This window comes from Mauremys reevesii, linkage group 20 (assembly GCF_016161935.1).
Source record: "Mauremys reevesii isolate NIE-2019 linkage group 20, ASM1616193v1, whole genome shotgun sequence".
NCBI lineage: Eukaryota > Metazoa > Chordata > Testudines > Geoemydidae > Mauremys > Mauremys reevesii.
Genome location: NC_052642.1, coordinates 21742588 through 21764413, shown reverse-complemented (window position 1 = coordinate 21764413; position 21826 = coordinate 21742588). Strand labels below are relative to the sequence as shown.

At 37.5% G+C, this 21826-nt stretch overlaps 1 protein-coding gene across 17 annotated transcripts in view; it reads right to left on the bottom strand.

Moving 5' to 3' along the window:
- NCOR1 (nuclear receptor corepressor 1) overlaps positions 1-21826 on the bottom strand; it is a 101637-nt gene that overhangs the window by 15090 nt on the left and 64721 nt on the right. For 7 of the 17 annotated variants that reach the window (XM_039507624.1, XM_039507625.1, XM_039507629.1 and 4 more), the window contains 17 exons: positions 19422-19977; positions 15767-15896; positions 15249-15444; positions 11974-12147; positions 10889-11049; positions 9890-10010; positions 9700-9801; positions 8912-9009; positions 7859-8027; positions 6456-6599; positions 5171-5254; positions 4309-4565; positions 3561-3921; positions 2191-2295; positions 1607-1831; positions 491-700; positions 114-263 (listed from right to left, as the gene is read on the bottom strand). In XM_039507624.1, the coding sequence (XP_039363558.1) occupies positions 114-263; positions 491-700; positions 1607-1831; positions 2191-2295; positions 3561-3921; positions 4309-4565; positions 5171-5254; positions 6456-6599; positions 7859-8027; positions 8912-9009; positions 9700-9801; positions 9890-10010; positions 10889-11049; positions 11974-12147; positions 15249-15444; positions 15767-15896; positions 19422-19977 (3243 nt within the window). Of the gene's footprint in view, positions 1-113; positions 264-490; positions 701-1606; positions 1832-2190; positions 2296-3560; positions 3922-4308; positions 4566-5170; positions 5255-6455; positions 6600-7858; positions 8028-8911; positions 9010-9699; positions 9802-9889; positions 10011-10888; positions 11050-11973; positions 12148-15240; positions 15445-15766; positions 15897-19421; positions 19978-21826 lie in introns of those variants that run through there. The other 10 variants (XM_039507633.1, XM_039507635.1, XM_039507636.1 and 7 more) reach the window with 4 other exon arrangements.

Here is a 21826-nt window from a genome sequence, read left to right as displayed (position 1 = left end):
GGTTAGCTATTGGAACAGCAGCAAGATACTTATCCAGTGGCTAGTGGATAGAGAGGGTCATTATTCTAGAATGTCAATGGATTAGGGATAATACAGAACAATGAGGCTCCTACCTGGTGACATAGATGCAGGGTTGTAAGGCCTCGGAGGGAACGTGAGCTGGGTGCCAGGGATATAAGTGATTCTCTCCATTGGAGGGGTACTTGTTCCTCCTGGATGAGGGACTAAGATAGTGGGAGCCATATTGTTCAGGTCAATAATTCCTGTTCAAAAGTTATAATGGAGTTAGGATATACTCACTAATCTCAACAATTTACAATTACAAAAAAAAAGAGGGGGGGGAAGAGATACGCATCTAGGCTCTCTACTAGTGTTATACAGAGTTTTGCTTTGCATATGCAGAGACCAGTTTTAAAAACGCACCCATTAATATATCAAACTCCACCCTCCAAAACATATTCCAAAGAAAGCCTGGAGGAGGCTGACATACCTCTGGCTCCTGCATATGGGAGAGCTAAAGTTTGCTCTCTAGGAGATAGTCCTCTGGTTACATCAGGACGTAAATTAACCTGCATCTGCTGGGAGGTAATATAGTCATTTAGGATTGTCTGCCGTGTGTTCTCCATCGCATAAAGTTGATACTGACTTGGGTAACCTGGGGTAGGTGAAAGCTGCCTTTGGAACAGGTATGCAGCAGCAGCTGAGAATGAGAAAAAAAAGGAAAGTTTAGTGTGCAGTAGGGGGAAGAGTTTGGAATTTGTAGTTATTAAAGCTTAAGAAATATTTTTAAAAAGTGTTGCCAATCCTCCAGGCCCAGCTCTGACAGATTCAAAACTAGTCTTTTCAATGCCGATGTTCCATTGAGAACATACATTCTCATACTTAGCTAGGAACGGTTAAGCAATCCAGACTGAAGAAATCTGCTTTATGGAAAAAGCCATGAGAGGAAACTGTGAATGTACATCCTAATGTTCTTTAGCGAAGCACTGAAATATCCACATAGGATAATGAGAAATACAGGATAATAGAAGGAAAAATACAGGATAAAGGATAATCAGTGGAAGTGGATTGATCTTTGAGTTATAAATCAATTTCTTGTTTTCAGTACCATCAGAGTGGATTCTAAGGACAAAACAACGTACAATCTGGTACTCTCTAAATTAAAGAGCTTTTCACTCACAAAACCCTGAAGGATGGTGGTCCTCACCATGCTTTTGTTTAATCCCTCAGGGTATGTTTTTCTTGGATGCCTGTCATTCTTTTAACAAATACTTTACTTAAAAATATCCTCAACATCTCCCATTTTTGATAAACACAAAGGAGATAATTTGACAGCTTCTTCTATAAGATCTTTGAAATGGAAAGGGGAAAATATTTTGTTCTAATGGAGAGAAAAATGTAGTATTAACCTAGGAATACTTTAAGAATATTTTGATTAAAAAAACAGAAAAGGCCTCTTAGCAGAGAGTGTTGGGCAGAAGGTATAGCACATAGTTAAAAATTTTTTAATTGTGGCTCCATTGACCTTTGCTTTTAATACACAATCTTTTCTGTACATTATTGAAGACCACAGGACTGAAAAGGAAAACCAACAAAACGCATTTACCAGGATCCAGAGCCCTGTGAAATTGCATGGCTGAATCTAAATGAGGGGGGAGATGGCTCCTGTAGACTTCTGGTGTAGAGCCTCTATGATGGGAGTCAAACGGACTGTGAGTTACTACAGGATCAACCCCTGGGACTGGAGATTTCGCTGGTACGCTCTCTCTCTGCGTTGGGGTAAGTGTGGTTTTCCTTTCATGATTAGCAGGCTTCCCAGAAGATATTCCAGCTAGAAAAAAACACTTATAAGAAACACTCCTCATAGTTGGTGAAGCCACAAATGTGAATTAGCTCAAAAAGGGATCAGAGATGACTGACATACTTCAGACTCCCGCACAATAGTACACCAGTCAGAAAACACACCTTACACACCTAGAACAATTTGTGGAAACAGAATTTAGTGACTAAATTAGTTCAAAATGATGCTATTAGGTAGCCTTTCAGATTAACATACCAGCTCCATCATCCAGATATTTTATAGTGCCTTAAGCGAGTAGCAGTCCATATTCAAAAAATCCACACTCCCTGAAGAATCACCTTTGAAGTGACCCAGTACAAAGTATGAGTTGAGACTGAATTACCTCCTACCTCTATAAAAGTATGTTTGCCTTGGGTGAAAGTTTAGTGGTAGAAATTTGAACAGAGGTGGAACGCTGAACAATCCACCCTGCACAGTCCTGATCTGTCTGATGCCTGTAGATAAACAAAAGGCCTCAGGCTCTCATCCTAAGAGTCACCAAAATTCAATTTACATAGAAAGAATGAACTGTCTTGACAAAAACAAACACGGGTTGGCTGGTGTAATGACTTGATACAACTGCCCTTTTTTTTGTTTCGGATGTGTGAGTGGTGGTGGTATTTTTTGATAATCTGAGGCTCTCGCGGGTATAGCTCTGGGAACCTGAAAAGGAAAACTTCAACAAAAGCCAGTGAAATTGCTCAGCTGTGTCAAAAAGAAAAGACAGCTAAACTTCTTCTGAGGAAACATAACATTTACTTTAATTGAAGAGAAGTGATATGTCCCAAACAGAATGAGATTAACAATATGGCTCAACCTGTTTCTACAAAGCAGTAGTCCTGAAGATATTTTTTAAAAAACCTTAATGATTTGAAAGGGGTATTTTAAAATATGTAATCCTAAAGGCACTCCTAAAAACGTACTTCTGTGGAACTGCCAAAAAACTCATTGGTAAGAATGAGTACGTGAAGTAATATGAAAAACTAAGTTATTAGGCTGTGTACATGACGTACCTATGTTATTACATAATCTATTTATGTAACCTTGTCCAACTACACTCATGAAAAATAAAGATATTAGTTTTACCATTGATTTCAATGGGGCTAGGATTCCACCCTAGGAGTCAGAACTCCTGTGGCTTTAACTCCCTGCCTTATCACAAATTTATTGTGTGGTCTTGGACAAATCACTAACATCTTTATGTTTCATCTTACCCTCTGTAAAATAGCTATAACGCTTACCTTACAGAGGTGGTGTTAAATTCAAATGAAACATTTTCAGTTCCTTGGGATTAACAGCATTAAAAAAAGAAGGGTCACAGAGGGAAAGACTGAACCTTTAGTGTAGTGAATGTACACCTATATCAACATTGCTAAGAACAGTAAGAATGAGGCACATTCTAAGGTATTGAGGCCCAAGATTAACACTGTGGGAGGGTTAGAAAACCCAGTGTGAACAGAAAGTTTTCATTATTTAATTTAAAGTTGGGTTTTTTAAAACATTCCTCTTCTTGGCTTGCAAACCAAATCAAACAGAACTGTGACAGTACCTAAGAACAGAGTGAAATGTGCTATAGATAAATTCAATAACCTATTTTTAAAAAAGCAAATGTCTTTGTATGCTTTACCCAAATGGTGCTCAATCTACAGAAATAAGAAACTTTAAGAATTGTTATGATTTTCAATGGCCAGCTTACATTGGGCAAGAAAGGATAACATACCTTCAGTAACTCTGTTCATCATAGGTGAGCTCCTGGACATAGGGCTTTGATAGTTCACAGGTGTCCTCCTTGCATTGGTGTCATCATAAATCCCAGGGCTCAACTGTGATTTGGGAGTTTCATGAAGAGTTGACCTGAGGACAGAGGTGCCAGAGCTGACCACCGATGTATGACGGGAACGTACAGCCTCCACAGTCTTCACATCTTCATATTTTGCTCGTTCTACTGCCTTCAAGTTTTCCGGTACCATTTCCAGCTGAGGCATTCCACGGGGCAGTTTACTTGGTCCAGTGATTAAAGATTTTACATTGTGTTTGATGGCAGACTGGCCGGAGTTGCTTTCATATTTTATGGGTGTACCCTAGAGAGGAGCAAAAGACCATCAGCAGCCAAGGTCATCCTGCCAACTTTCCACTGATGCTATAAGATCAGCGTATAATTTGTTTTTAATCTTTTGTGTTACATACTTGCATGAATTTTATGGCATGTGATGCAACTGGATCTCAAACAGAGCTACAGTACTTGCTATGTCTTATACAAACTGCCCAGCACTCTTGTCAAAATGATACATAATTCCAAGATTTTTACCAACACATGGAGAAAATGTTTTCAAACTTAATTAAAAACACACAACCCTCTGTTTTTGGATAAGGAGACATGTATTTCTTAAATGCAACAAGTACCCTGAATGGAATTACCACTGAGTACCAAGGCAGCATAAGAGTCCAGTATTGGTTTGCACAGTTACCTGAGAAATGGAGCCTTCCATAATTGGCCTTGCACTTTGTACTATTTCAGGAGTCTTGCGACTTTCTTGGCTTAAAAGGTCCTGTCTTGGAATTTCGTGGATGGAACGGCCCATTTCTTTAATGGTAGTGACTCCATCATACGGCTTTCCCTTGGTTATGGCTCCTTCAAATGTCCGTATGGGAGGAGACTCTCTCTTAATCTGTTTAGGATACTTCAGGCCTTCTTCAAAACTCTCAGCTGTTGCTCTTGGTGTACCTTGCATGGAAGGAAAGTAAATTAAGCAAGTCTTTAGGATGTTAACAGCCAATGAAAGATTGTTTTGCAAGTTTAGCAAACTGCAAATACCAATCACAAACTGGACCTTTGACCTGCCACCACAAATGGGTCTAACATAAAGAACAGAGAAGACTCCAATAAAAGAAAGACACATAGGAAGTACCTTTTTTTTTTTTTTTTAAATGAATTAATTTTACCACTAACAGCCGTAAGGGAACAGTACTGAACAATTGTTTAGGACACTGGATGGGTCAAGTGTGCTCTGATATGCTAAAAGCAAAGGCAGCAATACACCTCCTCAAATGCTTCCTGAAGATACAAAATGCTAAATATACTTTTTTCGATTTTACAAATTTCCTCATGTAAAATAGCTCCCCATTTACCAATTCTTGCACAAAAACTAATGTACAAAATGTATCAGTAGTCTACTAACAGGAAGCTTATGTGTGGAAAACACACATCTCTCTACTAAAAGATTTTAACTATAGCATGGCTACCATTGTCAGCAATTGGGTACGGTTCAGAAAGTCAGACTTCTAGGATCAGTAAGGTAATGTCAGCCTCTATACTACTAAAAACTTTACCTTGCATTATAGAGCCAGACAGCACAGTCCTCTCCTTCAGTTCTGCATGAGGGCTGCCCCTTGGCAGTGTACGGCATATTAACCCTAAAAAAGTTATTTGGTGGTGTTAGAGAATTAAATACAAGAATGATAAAGTACATGCTACCTACTCACATAATTTACTATCTGCACTGCACTTGTGCCTAGAGGCCCCAGCCTCATTCTGCTAGGCACTGTACAAATATAAGAGACAGTCTCTGCTCTAACAAATTTACAGGAAGCATATGCCCCACCCCATTACTGTAGTATTTAAACATATACAAGACACCAGTCTTGGGAAAAAAAGAAGCGTAACACTTCCCAAACTACAGTAGTTGCTTTTTCTGCACTCACTCTATTTCAGTCTCCTCACCTGGTGATACATAACATTTAGGAGAAATGTGAAGCAGAACAATGACTGGTTAAAACCTCCATTCTATCTTTAAAGACTTAACATGGGGACCATCTAAAAAGCTGAACTGAAGAGCCAAAGGGAAATTTAACTTAAAAATCAACATCCCTAAAGCACAATTCTGCATAGGCTACGGAGAAGAAGTGGATCAGAGTGGTGTAAGACTGGCATTCAGTACCTGTCCTAGGTTCTTCCACTCCAAAGAAGTCAGGAGTACACACCAGAAAGTTAAAAGCTAGCAATTAAATCTTTCAAGCTATAATCTGTAATCCTCTTTAAACTGCATTTCTCCATCTCACCAAGAAGTACTCAGATGTTCCCTACAGGTTAAATGAAGAGGGAACAAAGAGTTCATGTGACTGGTAGGGAGTCTCTTCCACTTGGCTCTACAGTGCTTAGAGGAATGTTTCCTTGCCTCTTGTACTCTCAAAAGGCACATCAGAAAGTTAAAGGCACTTCCCCATTACTATCTTGGTTGGGTCATGGTTTAGGAAATCATTTCGCAACAAACCAAAAATATCCAGTGATGCTCTGATATATAAGTATTGGCAGCTGCACAAGTCTTAATTAATAAATGTCAGGCAAAACAGAAAGTAATACAAGAAGTATTAGTAGTATTGCTGCTACTATCTATTCCACTACTACTATGCTATTAGTAGATACTAGTTATATCGTCTCCAATAACAATAGCTCTAAAATGCTTTTACGTCTGTTAGTATCAAGTTAGTGATTTGATTTCTCCTTTTGAAGTCTCCTTTCTCTTCCAGTTTACTGTATACATATCCTCTTTTGATTTAGATCTACCCCAATGTAATTGTTATTAAGGCACATGGTATATTTAAAATAGTCACTTACCCTCTAATGGTGCAGACACTGGAGACTCCCTCATTGACATTCCTTGTTTTATATTTCCTTCCATCGTATCATAATTTCTTTTTAAACTGATTTCATGAGCAGTCCTTGGACTCCTGGTTCCTTCTCGGACGTTCTTAATAGCTGCTAAATTATACAGACGTGTAGTAAGGAAAAGGTGAAAACATAACAAAACCAAGCAATCCATTACACCAGTGGTCCCCCAACCTTTTAGTCTGGCAGGCGCCAGACGAAGGACCATGGGGCGGTAGCAGAGCATCTGCCGAAATGCCGCTGAATTTCTGTGGCATTTCGGTGGCGACACCTCTCGATGACGTTGCTTGTCGGCGGCAAGCGGCGTCATCGAGACGCATCGCCGCCAAAATGCTGCAGAAATTTGGCGGCATTTCGGAGGATGTTCGACCGCCGGCCAGGACGTGGGCACCGCGTTGGGGACCCCTGCATTACACAGTAGAACCTCTTCATACAGGATACCAAAAACTTATCCTAACAATGTTTACACCTTTTCAATACTGTACCCAAACATATTTATGCCTTTTTAACACTCATCTTTTACTACTTAAATCTTGTAGTATTACTTTAGCAAATAAGTATTTTTGTCTATAATATTTTGACCTGAAATTTGAATTTTAATGTTAAAAGGATAACTTATTTCCTCTAACTCTCCAGAATTTGTAATATCCTCTATTCTTTAAAGAAAGTAATATTTTGACATTTCACATTTGTCAACTAATACTTTAAACCTAATGTAGAAATTAAATACTAGTATCAGTTTTTAACTACTTCAGTTATACACTGTGAAAGACCCATCACACCAAGGTCACCCTTCTAACACATATACCCCCCCACCCCCAACACACATACAATGTTAAAATGTTGGTTTGAAAAGATATCTGCATTTTAAAGATAAAAATCCTTACAAGAATACTGTAATTATTTAAAAAAAATAAGAAGCCTGGAAATTCAAAGCTTAGGGTAATCTTAATTTAAGGGTTTGGATAGTGTGCAATAAATAATGCACGGGGGGTTATATACTGAATGATGAGGACAAAACAAATATTGAACTGCTCAGTCAATGAGGCAGCTCTGTCCATCCTGTGGGGAAAAAACATGATCTCATATAAAGTACCACTATCATAATACACACGCACAACAAAGCAGAATTAAGGTTGCATAGGCAACCTTCACTGACATTTCCTAACTTTCAAGTGCTTGACTTTGCAATTTTAGCATTTGTTTAGCTGAGTGTTTTTTGTATGGAATTATATGCAAAACAGAAAAATAACTGATTCCTAACCTATCAAATCTGTGGATTTTAGAAGAGGAAACTCAGTTGTAATCTTAACTATGGACCAGTTATACTACTCAGATATATAAATACTTACTATCATATGATAAGATATGCCCGCTCTTGCCTTCATAAATAACATGGCCTTTGGCTGCAGCTTCCTCTCGGCACTTCTCAGGGCTGCTGTCTTCGGTAGCCAGTCGGGTGATGGTTCCTTTCAGCAATGCATCAGCAGCAATGCCAGACTGAGACAAAGCTGGGGTACCCTGCAATCAAATTAAATCAAGTATAATTCTGAACATACATATGCAAGATACTGAAAAGCTGGCACTAGAGAACAAAAAGTGTAGCTTCAGGCCTATAATCCTGATTCCTTTAATCAAGAATTACAGTTACAGTTCCTGGTATCTCAAGTATTAGCACTAGTGCAGATTAGTATATTTTTCACTGCCACTATGAATTTTTTTAAATGGCAATGGGGAACACTATATTACAGCATTCTTTTGTGACCTGGAGCTTTTTTTGGACACACTACAACAACTGTTTTGGGGAAAATGGAAATCTACTTAGCTATACTATTATCCAAGATCATTAGGCTGTACTTTATCTTCAAACAACACTGCATACTAATGTAGCATCAGACTCTTTCTGTGATTATAAAAATCAAGAAAGGGAGTTACCAACTCAGAGGGTGTTCTGTTTGCTCATTAACTGCTCCTACTCCCTTCCTATGCACAAGCCACCAAACTAAGAATAGAATGTTACTTGTATCTTCGCATTAGAAAGACAAAGGGATTTAAAAATTAGTTATGTTCTTCCTGAGCTTTTATAACAGCATCTATGCAAAGCTGATTACCAAGATTTATTTCTTAATTCTTGCACTGCAAAGATTTTACTCAGATGTGAAGTAAGATACAGCTAACAAGTCTTCATTTAGAACTATTAAAAAACCTGTGTTATTTAGCTAAAAGTTAGACATGCATGATAATTCTTTGTCAGAGGTGATATCCCGGCACTATTGACTTCACTGCTGTTGGAATTTCATTCTTGGAGTGTTTATATTTGCCTATACAAAGATGTTAAGAATTATTTTAAAAAATAAGTACCTCTGTGCTAGTACCACACAATAGAAGGTAAAGGGGAAAAAAACCTGAGTAATGGAGCCTCGCAGAGAAGGAATGGTTTCAACAGGAACTTTGCTGGCTGGAGTTCCTCGTGTTATACTTCCTTCTTGTATGGTTGTGGTACCTGATTCAAAATTAAGTGAAATCCAATAAATAAGGCCCCCATCAATTCAACTGGCAGCTAAAAACAAATTACTTGCTTAAAATAATTGAAAGTTCTCTCCAAGGTGACAACTTAAAGTCAAACAATCTGAATTTTTTTAAAATTTATTATTGCTATAGGTCTATCTATAATAGATGAGAAATAAAATTACAGTTTCCTTACAGTGTGTCTTTGTAAGCATTTTTATATATAGTCAGTTTCACTGCTTTATATAGGTATTTTAAACAAGACAGAAGAGCTAGTGGCAGGCTTATTCCTGAAACATATTTTAACCTGTGGTTTTTATTTTTTTACTATTAATTGACTACATTTCAAACTAACAGTCCCCCTTTACTTGTTAAATTTCACGTGTGCTGATACACCAGATATTTCAGAGAACATTTGCAAGGCAAAAAGAGATTCAAAATTTAAAATTTTTAAGACTACTCAATATATATGCATTTTGTAAGACATATGCACTCAGAGAACAGTATATAGGAAAGCTGGAATAGCACTTGGATACTCTGGCTTTAAAAAGGCCAAAGAATATTCAGTAAATCATGAGAGATTTTATGGCAAGTCAAGTAGTGAGGACTATAAAAATTAACTGACTCATTTTCATCATCCTTGACAAATTAAAATTCATTACTCAACACATGACTATTTCTTTACCTCGAACCACACCTTCATGCTGTGCTCTGACCAAGAGGCCCTCAGGCTGGGAATTCTGGCTTCTGGGAGAGAACTCTTCTTGCTTGATGTAGGGTATGGAAGCTTGTTAGAAAAAAAGACCAAATTAATTTTGCAACCATTAATGCGCAAAACTTGCGTATAATGTTTATGTTGGCTTTGGTTTTCCTACCAGGTTTGGCAGACTCCTGTTGCCTCGGCAGGCCAAGAGATATGGATCCCACGGATGGCTTTGCTGGTTCTTGACTATAAGAAGCTTGACTATGGGATGTTAAGTAAGTGCCAGGTGTTCCCTAGAAGAATAAGTCACTTTGATAAATTTTATTTTTGGGTAATGAAAAATATTAAATTACTACTGGCATATTAACATCACAGACTGTGCTTTAATTTTTAATTATTTAAATGGAAATAAATGATGAACTGACCAAAATATCTTGTATTGCTACACAATTATAACAGGAACTCTAGACACCCTAACACATAATGTCTCCTGCTATATTAAGAACAAATACTGAACAGGAATAAATAAGGCAACTCAGCTAGTGAGCAACTATAAAAAGTTTTTTCCATCCCAATAGGTTGCCCATGTGGCTCCTGTTTGATAGAGGTTTGGGACGGGTTCAGTTTCAATACTGGAGTAAATATAACACTGATTGGACACCATTAACTTCATTGCCAACTGTCACTCTATAGACAGTATAAAAGCGAATGGCGTTTAATGCCATTCTGCTGATAGAAGTCACTCATTTTTAGTTCTGTACTGCTCAGATATTAAACATTTTTTAGCACTGGTTTACCTATAAATGAACTAGTGCATTCATTTTCTATGTGGAAAGATGCCTATCTTAAGAAGTTAGAGCAAGGGTGGCCAGTCTGCAAAGTTCTACAGTGCAGACTACCACGGCTCTCATCTTTAGTTCTTAGATGCAACCCTGGGAGACTATAGGTCCTAACCAACTCTATTTAAGATGAAGGCTACAATCTGCTCCATTTTATGAAATGTAACTGCAGTTCTTGGGTTTTTGGTAGGCTGCCCACATGGCTCTTAGTTGGGAAAAGAATAAACATCATGCTGGGGATATGAAGTTGGGAGCTAGGAAGTTGGGAGCTAGTAAGTAACAGCAGAAGAATATATTAACTTAGAAGTTGCTGCTGAGTAACGTTCTCTTACTTGTGAGATTGAGCCTCCCATAATGAATGATGGTTTTTCTGATGGCATAGTAGTTTTGGAGGATGGAATGAGTGGAGGTGGTGGTCTGGTTGGCCGGGTTGTTGGGAGCCGGACCCCTTCAGGTATATTTGCTATTACTTGATGAGGAGCAGGCTGGAGGACTTTTAAAGAAAAAAAGTTTTGTTAAACAATACAGCCTATTTCTGGCTCTATCATTCACTACATAAACAACCTGAAAAATAGAAACAAGTGTAATTCTTCATCTTACTGCGTACAAGAAGAACTGTTTAATGGTATGTCCTACAACGTTTTTAGAGGGATTTTTCCTCTGCAATTCTTCATGGCATATATAGTTAAATTTAGTGGAAATTAAACTTGGCATCAAAGTATAAAAATAAGTGACAATATCTGCATTTTAAACTTTAAAATTTAAATTTTCAAGCAAGGTGGACCAAGTTTTCACCCTGCAGATTTTTTTTCCCCCACAACCATTTTTGTTCTTAATGCTTGATTAGATTGGGTTTAATTTAATTTAGTCTTTCCTTAATTTGTTCTCTGTTATGGTCTAACATCACACTCTGGGGAAAAAACTATGATGATAAAAGTTATACATTTCCGGATTGTGGGTTATTTTTCCGTAGTTGATATAATAGCTAGAGCTTATTAAAAATCACTTCTAACTAGGTTCTGATGTATATAACAGGTTCTACTTTACTTTTTCCTTCCCCCATTCATGTCATATTGGAGAATTCTTTTTTGCAAGTTAAATTAAAAGCTTCGTGTGCCATTTTGGCTCTGTGCTGGAGCTCTGATAAATTTCAAAACCCCAATACCATAAGATTTCACATTTGGTTAAGAATATACACATTAGAAAAGAGAACCTGCTGATGCAAAATGAAAACATGAGGGTACATGTTCCCCATGACTGGAGACTCACGAAGGAAGGTCTATTTACAAAAAAGTCAGTCATCTTTCATTAGTGTAGATAAGCCTTTAAAGAAAGTTTAATACTACATTAAATCATGGAAGTCTAACCTATGAAGGCAGACTGCCAATGGCTATTGTGCAAAACAGATAATATTTACCTGGTGGGACACTATAGCGAGCTGCATTCATATCAGGCTGTGGCGAGGCTTTACTGACTTCTCTTGGAGATAACCTGTATGGCGATGCCGACCTTCCTGCTGTGTTTTGCACCTGTGCTTCCTGTTCTATTGCTCGTTTGACCTCAACGTAAGGCATATAAGCAACTGATTTTCCTATAAAATTTAAGGTTATCATAATGAGAGAACTACCCTGTATTAAAATATTTAGTGTGAAAAGAATTGGATCACAACAGCCAAGTGACAAGACTTCTAAAGTCAAGTGCACTCGTCAGGTGTTTAAATGCTTTCATTCCAAAAGCTCTTTTTAGACCACATAAGTAAAGAGTTCATACACAATACCACTTAATCACAGCACTGATGCAAATGAAAGACTTCACAGCTAACAATAGGACTTTTTCCCTTCTTGGAATAAAGGGAGCTTCCACATCAGTTTCCCTCCCACACAAAATGTCTTTAAGGGTTCAAGATAAATAAGTGTCTTTGGATCAGAAATTACTGAGACTTCAGACAGTTTTGCATAATAAACCAAAAGTGCATTGATTCCTGTACCAGCTTTTTGGCATTTAATTTTATTCAAGTGCTATCCCTAGAAACTGAGTGTATTTAGCCTTGTTAGTCTTTTTGGGTCTTTCAGATTCAGACACATGTTTAAAAGTTGAAGGTATATAAATAGAGCTGAATGTCATTGAACAACTGACCGTGGCAAATATCATAATTTAAAATTATTACATAAGTTTATTACTGAAGCAAAAAAAAAGCTGGCGAAATTTTTTTGCAATGTTATGCACATTTTTTCAACGGGAGAAGTTAAAAAACTCAATCTCTTCCCTACTTCAATTTGTATCAAAGTTATTTACTCTGTATTTTATAATGCAAATTTTCATAGATTTAGACAAAAAACTTTCAAGTATAATTATATTAAAAACAAACAGTACTAGTGTAACTCAAGCCATGTGAGAAGGTTCAGTAGAGAAGCGTTGTTTTTGGTTTAAACAATATTTACTTCTAAATCCTGCCAGCAAGATTTTAGGGTAAATATTGTTTTAGACTGAAGAAGACTCATTACTATTGATCTCCATACTCCTGTCCACCAGTTAAGGGCTGCTCCTAGTCAATTTAAGAGTAATACATCTATATGGTGAATGTCTTTGGGGTTTCATAATGAAAACAATGATTAGGAAAAGGGAAGAAAATTTTGCTCTAGAAATAAGGGAATTAAGATCAAGATTTGTCTGGATTTTAGAACTTCAATTTTGTTTCGCAAATATAAGAAGGGGAACGTGAAAGTATCATTCAAGAATACCTGATTATGAATCAGAACTAGCCTACTGTAGCTGAGAAAGTACACCTTTAACCTCATCAGTTAAACAGTACTAATCATACTGCAAAAAAAAAAAAAGTAATATCTGTGACATACAATGGTAGAGACAAGTGCACTGCAGATTCTCAATAAGTCTGTGCTATTACATGGCCTTTCATTTGGCCACTTGCCTTTAACTTATGCATCCTGTGTAAATATCCTAAAACCTATATTATAAAGTTTAAAATAGAATCTGTGGGTTGTCTCCAATGCACTGAATACAGTGGAGAAATCCCAGTTGCAGAATAGACTTCAAGGAACAAACTCTTGAAGAGTTGTAGACATCCCAAGCTATTCTAATGTTCAGAATTTAAATACTAAACTCTTTAGGACTCAAGTACATTTTATCAAATTCTTCCCATCTTTTTGCTGGCACCCACAGAAAATCTTGAATTTTGCTGGCAAAGAACTTCATCCTCAAACTTTCCAACACTTCATAATAAACTACGGACAATGCCAACTATTATTCAAAGAAATGGTATTTTGGCTAGGTAGACTTTGTAATGGCAACCACAAGTTCCTCCACCTATTCTAAAGGAACCTCCTCCAAAAACAGTTCTCTACAAGCTCTCTCCTCACTATTGTGATTGGAAGAGAACAGGTACACCACTGTTCAAAACACCTGCCATTCTCAAAGATACCAATGATTCTTTTTGCTTTGGCAAAAATTAATATGGAGGTTTTCAATAAAATGTAATTTAAAACTGCAGTGTATGCTGAAAACAAAACTGTTTTCCAAAAATCAAAAATGTTTAAGATGTTTCATGTTATTAGTGCTGGTTACGTCACTGTAAGAGTCAGACGTTACACATTTGTTCTTACAAAGTAGAAGGAGGATGTACATTCCAAGGTATTCTAAATCAGTGGCTCTCAACCTTTTCAGAGTACTGTACACTTGCAGGAGTCTGATTTGTTCTGCATACCCCCAAGTTTCACCTCATTTAAAAACTACTTGCTTACAAAATCAGACATAAAAATACAAAACAGCCTCACAGAACACTGTTACTGAAAAAGAAATTGCTTACATTCTCATTTTTACCATATAATTATAAAATAAATCAATTGGAATATAAATATTGTACTTACATTTCAGTGTATGGTATATAGAGCAGTATTAACAAGTCAATGTCTGTATGAAATTTTAATTTGCACTGACTTTGCTAATGCTTTTCATTTAGCTGTTGTAAAACTAGGCAAATATCTAGATGAGTTGATGTACCCCCAACATGACCTCTACGTATCCCATGGGTACACGTACCCCTGGTTGAGAACCACTGTCCTAAATAACAGTTTTCAGTTTATTAACATTCTGAAGACATCTTTGTTCAAGAACTCAGTGGAGCTGAAAAGCGCCTCTCTTTCTCCAGCAGAAATTGGGCTACAATAAGAGATGTAACCTCACTCACCTTGTCTCTCTTTTGTTCTCAATAGGTTAACTCAAGAAGTTTGATTTAAGGATTCAAGTTGGTCCACCCGAGGATGTACAACATTGGAAGAGATTTTATCACTGACTCTCAAAACATTCGGGGTCCAGACAACAGCACCTATAGCATCACTGCATCCACCACATTAATTCTAGACTAGTTTATTGCCTTGCCACAGTACCAGGTTCTTGGTACACTCTTTCCTAACAGAAGGGCTTCCAGTAGGATGCATTTTTCTCTTCACACAACTACATGTAAGGCACAATAGGGCAGTTTGTAATTTGCTTGCTAGTTATGGTATGAAACCTATTCCATGAAATTGGTGATCAACATACACAGAGACAAAACATTAGCAAAGGATCTAGTAGATTCCAGTAATTGATTCTTGCAGTTTATAATCCAGAAGTTGACCCATGTTTCAATATCTAGGGTTGCTTAGTTCTTGAGTTTTCAAAAAAAGTGTCACCTACCTTCCCACTCAACATTAGGGCTCTTGGAGGTGCCACATGGGCTTGCAGAACTTCTATACTCCATATCTATATGCTCCTGCCTCTGGCGCTGCTCCTCCAGCAATGCTGACTCATGCATAGCTTTAATGTGCCGCTGATAGAGAGCATAACCACTAATGGGTGTTCCAATAGATACATTACATGGGCTACAAGAGACCTAAAAATAAAATAAGTACACAACATCTGTATATTACATACTGAACATTTACCAAAGTAGCTCTCTTTTGCTGACAATAACTCATGTCTACTTGCTCCATGTCAAAGATGTAATCTACTTCTATACACTTCAAAGGCAGCATCAGAACTTTTCTGGGTGTTTTTAAAGCTAACAGTTATGCATTAACATTGTAATTTAAACTCAATCACAAATGTACTGTGATAAGAAAGAAACAAGTTCTCACTATTTTTCATAACAAAATATTACATAAAACGAATTATGGATACTGCAGATTCCCCTTCAAATGACATTAAGAACATACCATAGGTGGTATTACAGCAGCTCGATGGTGAAGTTGTTGCAAGTCCATCTGCCCTTGTTTTATTGTGGAGGATACTAGTATAGATCCAGTAGGGTTTAACAGTGAAGGCTTTGAATCCATAGTGAAGATTCTGGAGGAGGAGAGAGCAGAAAATTAAAACTAGATAAAGTGCAAGATCTTGATAGGATTATAAACAAAAGTACTCCCGTACTGAATTAAATAACTGAAAAGCAAAGAGCAAGTAAAAGCAAAAAGTTGCATGAATACCCACAAGACCAAACCTGAGTGGAATACATGCTGCAGCCACTTGAAAAAGAACATAACCTTTTGTACATCAAAATAGCACACAGTACAATGCACAGAGACAAGAACAAGTGGATGGCAATATTTCAATAAGTCTGCTTATGTTCTAATTTTAAATTCCTTAATTCTGCAGCAGTAATAAGAATTTGCCTGTTAATTTATTTAGTTGATGAGTGAAATAAAATGGTGACAGTTAAGACAGAAGTCGTGTTATATATTTTTTTTCCTCTACATTATATTTTTCCAATTGTTTATCCAGGTTAGTTTTAAATATTTCCAGGGATAAAGCCTCCTTCACTTCAGAAGACTATGAACTCTTGCCCTACATTTTGAAATTCTGGGAACTTACAGGACTTTTCTGCTGAGAAATTAATAAAATGAAGAGAAAAATCCTATTTAACATGGTAGAGCTTCCACTATAAAATGCATCAAGAAATTATAAAATTTAGAGGTTTGATCATAACTGTAGCAGACTACCTACATTCTCAGAGGAATAAAAAACTTTTAATATATTCTTTGCTTAAATCTGAGAGGAAGATGTGGTTTATCATCACTTGTACACAAGTGGTATGAACTACTGCCTAAGTGTAGGACGACTCCTGTGCAAGTTAAGATTACTTACAGTTTCACAGAATGTGGGAAGCAATAGAATTGCCCTATAAATTATGACAATACCTATTGGAAATCCCATTTTGTAGATTCTTCTCAACTTTACCATGTTAGGAATTATTATGCTAATTAAAACCTGTCTAGTGCATCTGTAAAGCACCCTTCACCACAGTTTTTACACAATTCCTAGAGTTCAACAAATCTATTGTCACCATTTTGCCAGGTGTCACTGTCACTGCCAGTATGCCTGAGAGAGGCGGCAGGAGTCCAAGGAAATACCAACAAACAGTGATTGGAAACTTCACCTTCACCACTAGACACCCTCAAATGTGGAGTCCCACAAAGATCAGTTCTCTCTCCAGTCCCATTCAACACCTACATGCAGCCACTATGTGAACTGGTCAGATGACATGTACTCAAATGCCAGCAAAATGCAGACGACACACATCTTTACCTATCCTTCACAACATGAGACCACACTACCACCAAAACAGCCCCAGGCTTGGACAAGATCAGCTCACAGATGAGGCTGAACCTGAGCAAGACAGCGATGATGCTGGCAGGTAAAGGAAAACAATTAAGGGTGTGCAGTTTCCTTTGGTTGAAAGTACATAACCACAATTGGTCAATTTGGTCCATAGTCCAGGTCTGAGTACTCTGATTCCTCACTAACACTAAGCTTCCACATAGCAGCATCCACGAGTAATGCTTTGTATCATCTCCAGTTGGCTAGGAGACTGTTCCACCCTGGTGAGCAAAGAAATGAGCTCAATTATTCAAACCTTTATCACTTCTTCACTGGACTACAGCAATGCAATATACCTGGGCATGAAGACTGCAGCATTTAGGAAACTCCAACTAATACAGAACACTGCAATGTGTCTCCTCAGCAACACAGGTAACCTCAGGCACATCAGACATGCCCTCCACTCCCTACGCTGGCTTCCCACAGAATTATTATTTTTTTTTTTAAACCAAGTTCAAGGTCTCAGTCCTTATTTTCAAGGGATTCAGTGGCCTCAGCTCAGGACACCTAGAAGATTGTGGTCAACATCATCAATCCTCTGGCACCATAGAACTCTCTACAATAAAGCCTAAAGCTTGTCTGTGCAGAGACACAGTTTTCTTGATGACCAGTACAAGACTCTGGAACTAAGACCAATCACCACCTTCCGCTCCAAGCGCATGGTACATTTCCTAAAGAAGGCAGGATTAAATGTAACACACAGCAACAAGTATATTTAATAAAACCCTACCAAAACAAGACACTCCCTGAACACACTTCTCTCCCTGGGGAGAGGATATGAGAACAAACATGTGACAGACGTTGCATGTCACAGTTGCTTAATGCACTACTGGAATGTGCTCAGATACTCGAGCGATGAGTGTGGTATAAGAACCTATACACTTAGAAAGAATAGGGGAAATTCTGGGTCTCTGCTTCTTCAGGTACAGTAACATACTAGCATAACTCAGAATAATCTCTTCTATGAATGAGGAATCATCACAGCTTTCCACATAAAGCAGATGAACTTTCCATTACATCACACTCTCAAACTAATTAAAGTTATAATAAAGAACATTCAAAATATATTTTTCTGGATTTGTGTCATTGTATATAATGCATTGTGTCAAAACCACTTTACAGTTTAACTAAAATGAGAATTCTCTCCAATTTTCTTAGAAGACAGATGTGGGAAAGATTTTTTCAAATTACCACTTTAGTTTTGGGGTAGATCACTGCCTGCCTTAACTGGTTTTTGAACAACAGTTATGTTGTGTGCCAGAAAATCTTGAAGCAACAATAGTTTCTCCCCAACCCTCAGAAGAGAAACACAGGATTACATATTATGGAGACTCCTGTCAGGAGTATCTAGCCTTTTGTTATGCTTTGGAAAGTTTCTCTCATTGTTTTCAATAAGGTGCTATCCTTTCCACAGAACTGCTTAACATGTACATGTAACCTATTCTCGGCACAGACCCCAGATGGCTTAATTTCCCTCCTCCTTTAGCTTTCCAGGCAGGAGTGTGGTTTTTGATGGCTGGCCATCCACCAAACTATCACAGAGAATTCAGACTATAATTTTCCTTGCTGAAGACAGCTATTTTGTCTGGGTTTTGGGCATACTGTTAGATCAACATTTTCCCTCACTGCTCTTAAGAATTAAGACTCTCCTTTCTGAAAGAGCATATACCTTTCTTCCTGAAAGCCCCTTTTCCCAGTAGGAGTGGATACCGCTTGTAGAACCAAGCAGCAGCATCACTCATGACACTTGTCCACATTCTGGAAAGCAGAATTCAGAACATGGTGCCAAATAAGCCATTTGAAAAATGGCTTTTAATGTTTAAACTACAAAATATTTTTATTGTACACACGTGCATGTGCGCACACACTAAAAATCTCAAAGTTGAAACCAGGGAGTTGAGTGAGTGTTAGTGGTAAAATGAAGAACATACAAACATAGAAAGTGTTCCATATTTTGCGTTAACAATGCGTCTTCCAGTTACATAAAAGGATTTTTAAAAAGAATGTTTTCCGTGTGTGTGTATATATACACACAGAGAAAGAGCAGAGAGAGAGAGATCTAATAGTTTAAATGTAACTGAATATCCTTTGTCATAGACATCCCAAGTAGGATTTGGGTTGTCTCTCTCAGCAACAGAAATTGGTCCAATAATTACCTCACCCACCTTTTCTAAGGTTAAATTAATGTCTTTCTCATAATTGAATAATTAAACTCACCTGTGTCTTTCAGGTTCCCCATCAACATCTTCATCAGCACTACAAGTAGCACTAGAATCATTGTCTGAATTGGGCTCTGGTCTTGCTGTATTACTCTGCTGTGACAGGCTAAAGTCCATTTCTTCAGGTTCTGACTTTTCCTTGGGTTTCTCCAAATCCCTCTCTTTGGTATCACTCTCTATTTTCACTTGAATATTCTCTGGTAACCTCATTTCAGCATCTACAGGTTCTGCTTTGGTATGCACTGGAAGGTTGAGCACAGGCTTAGCTTCAGCTGGGTGGCTTCTACTGTCCATCTCCATTGGCTCCTCTGCCTCATTACTTATTTCTTCCTTAACTTGCAGCTCAATATTCTGATTTTCAGCTGTTTGTGTACTTTGAGCTGCCGAGGAGGAGGATGTGCTAGGTATAGTTTTAATGGCAGATTCTTGTTCTGCTGTTGTCTCAGTGGTTATCCTAGAAGCAGAGCTTTCAGACATAGCGTCTTCACTGGGTTTGGAAGCTTCCACTGGTGAAGGAGATGGAGCACTCTCTGTATCTGAACTATTTTCAGCACCTGAAAGACATTCTTGCATAAGCACTCAGAATATAATTAACAAGCTCTAACAGACAGCGAACAATTGCTCTCATTTTACAGCATCCACAAATATACTAGGTATCCCACAGTACAAATACGACTACAAGCCCCTGCCCCAAGAAATCATTCACCACTTAATTTCACACCTAATGCAAGTGATGACTTTACATGGGTAGCTTTTAATAGTTTTTGAACAATCCAAGCAACTCATTTTCAAACATGAATTACACAGATTTATTGCATATCGCAGAAATCTCTCTTTCAAAACTTATTTTAGCTTTAGGTATTAGCCACAGGCTAGACAGGGTAGAACTGGAATCCAGCCACTGAAACACAGGATGCAACATAAAAAGTCTGCTATTGGCTTTCACACAGCAGAGTTGACAAATTTTCAGAAAACAATGCTGTGCACCACAGCTAGTGACAAACTAGGGCTTTCAATCTATAGCAAGAATTGTAAAGTAGTATTATTAACAACATTTTGTACCATTTTAAAATAAATGGTAACTTTTATTCATCTTTCATTCTAGTCATTGTCCCACAGAAATAACTTCAGTAAACTGGAACCTTAAGGCAAAATTGCCTAACAAAAATGTAATAAAGTTTAATATAAACTACAAATGCTAAGGGAGAGCCATGGTTGCATAATATAGCACAACATATTCTATTCAGAAGTCTTATTTAAATATATCAGTACTCACTGCTTTAAAAAACATTTTTACAGGAAATATTTAGTTCAAATATAACATCCTCACAAGCTTTTGGTATTTTTAGAAAGAGCATCTACTTGCCCTTCCCATTCAACTGATGTCTACTGTAAAGTAGATAGAACACCGTACAACCTACATGTTAACTGAAAGGTTTAGGTTCTCTCAACTGTCATTTAACATACGTAACCTTTTATAGACAAAGTACACACCTGGTAAAATGACAGTGGTTCTGTTTAAACAGAACCACAAAGCAAAGGAACTTCACAGGTTTTAATGGACAAATTCACCAAAAGGGTTTTTAATCTTCTATGTTAAAACACATGGATGTGGTAAAATTTGAAGACTCATAGATTCTAACTTGTTAAAGCTTCTCCATGATTTGAAAAACCTCATTACTAATTATTGGCTTTTATAAAGATGGACAATTTTCTGAACATGCAGACATCAGCGGCATGGGACATTAAGTCAAATATTCTGATTCACAGTTTATGAATGTTACTGAATGCAGTTCTACATAAAGATGGCCAAATACAGATTTGATAGTGAGTCTGCAATTATGAACAGTTGCAGCCAACATAAAAAGCTGGTAAGTATTTGCCTGCCTGAAACTTTTCAGAGGCTAGTTACTAGCTAAAGACTATAAATTAATGATTCACCATGGTTTGGTTTTGTTTTTTAAACAAGGGCAGTTTTATGCTGCCATTTGCTGTCATACGATCAAGTTAAAAACACTGGGTCAGACCAGTAGTCCATAGAGACCAATATCCTGTCTTCCAACAGTGGCCTGTATCAGATGTTTCAGAGGGAAGGAACAGAACACAGCAATTTATAAGATGAACCATTCGCCTGTTGTTCAGTCTCAGCTCCTGGCAGTCAGAGGTTTAGGGACACCCAGAGGATGGGGTTTTGTCCCTGACTATCACAGCTAATAGTCATTGACAGACCTATCCTCCATGAACTTACCTATTTCTTTTTTGAATCAAGTTATAGTTTTGGTCTTCACAACATTTCCTGGCAATGAGTTCCATAGGTTGACTGTGTGTTGCGTGAAGAAGTACTTCCTTATGTTTGTGTTAAACCTATTGCCTGTTAATTTCATTGGGTGACCCCTAATTCTT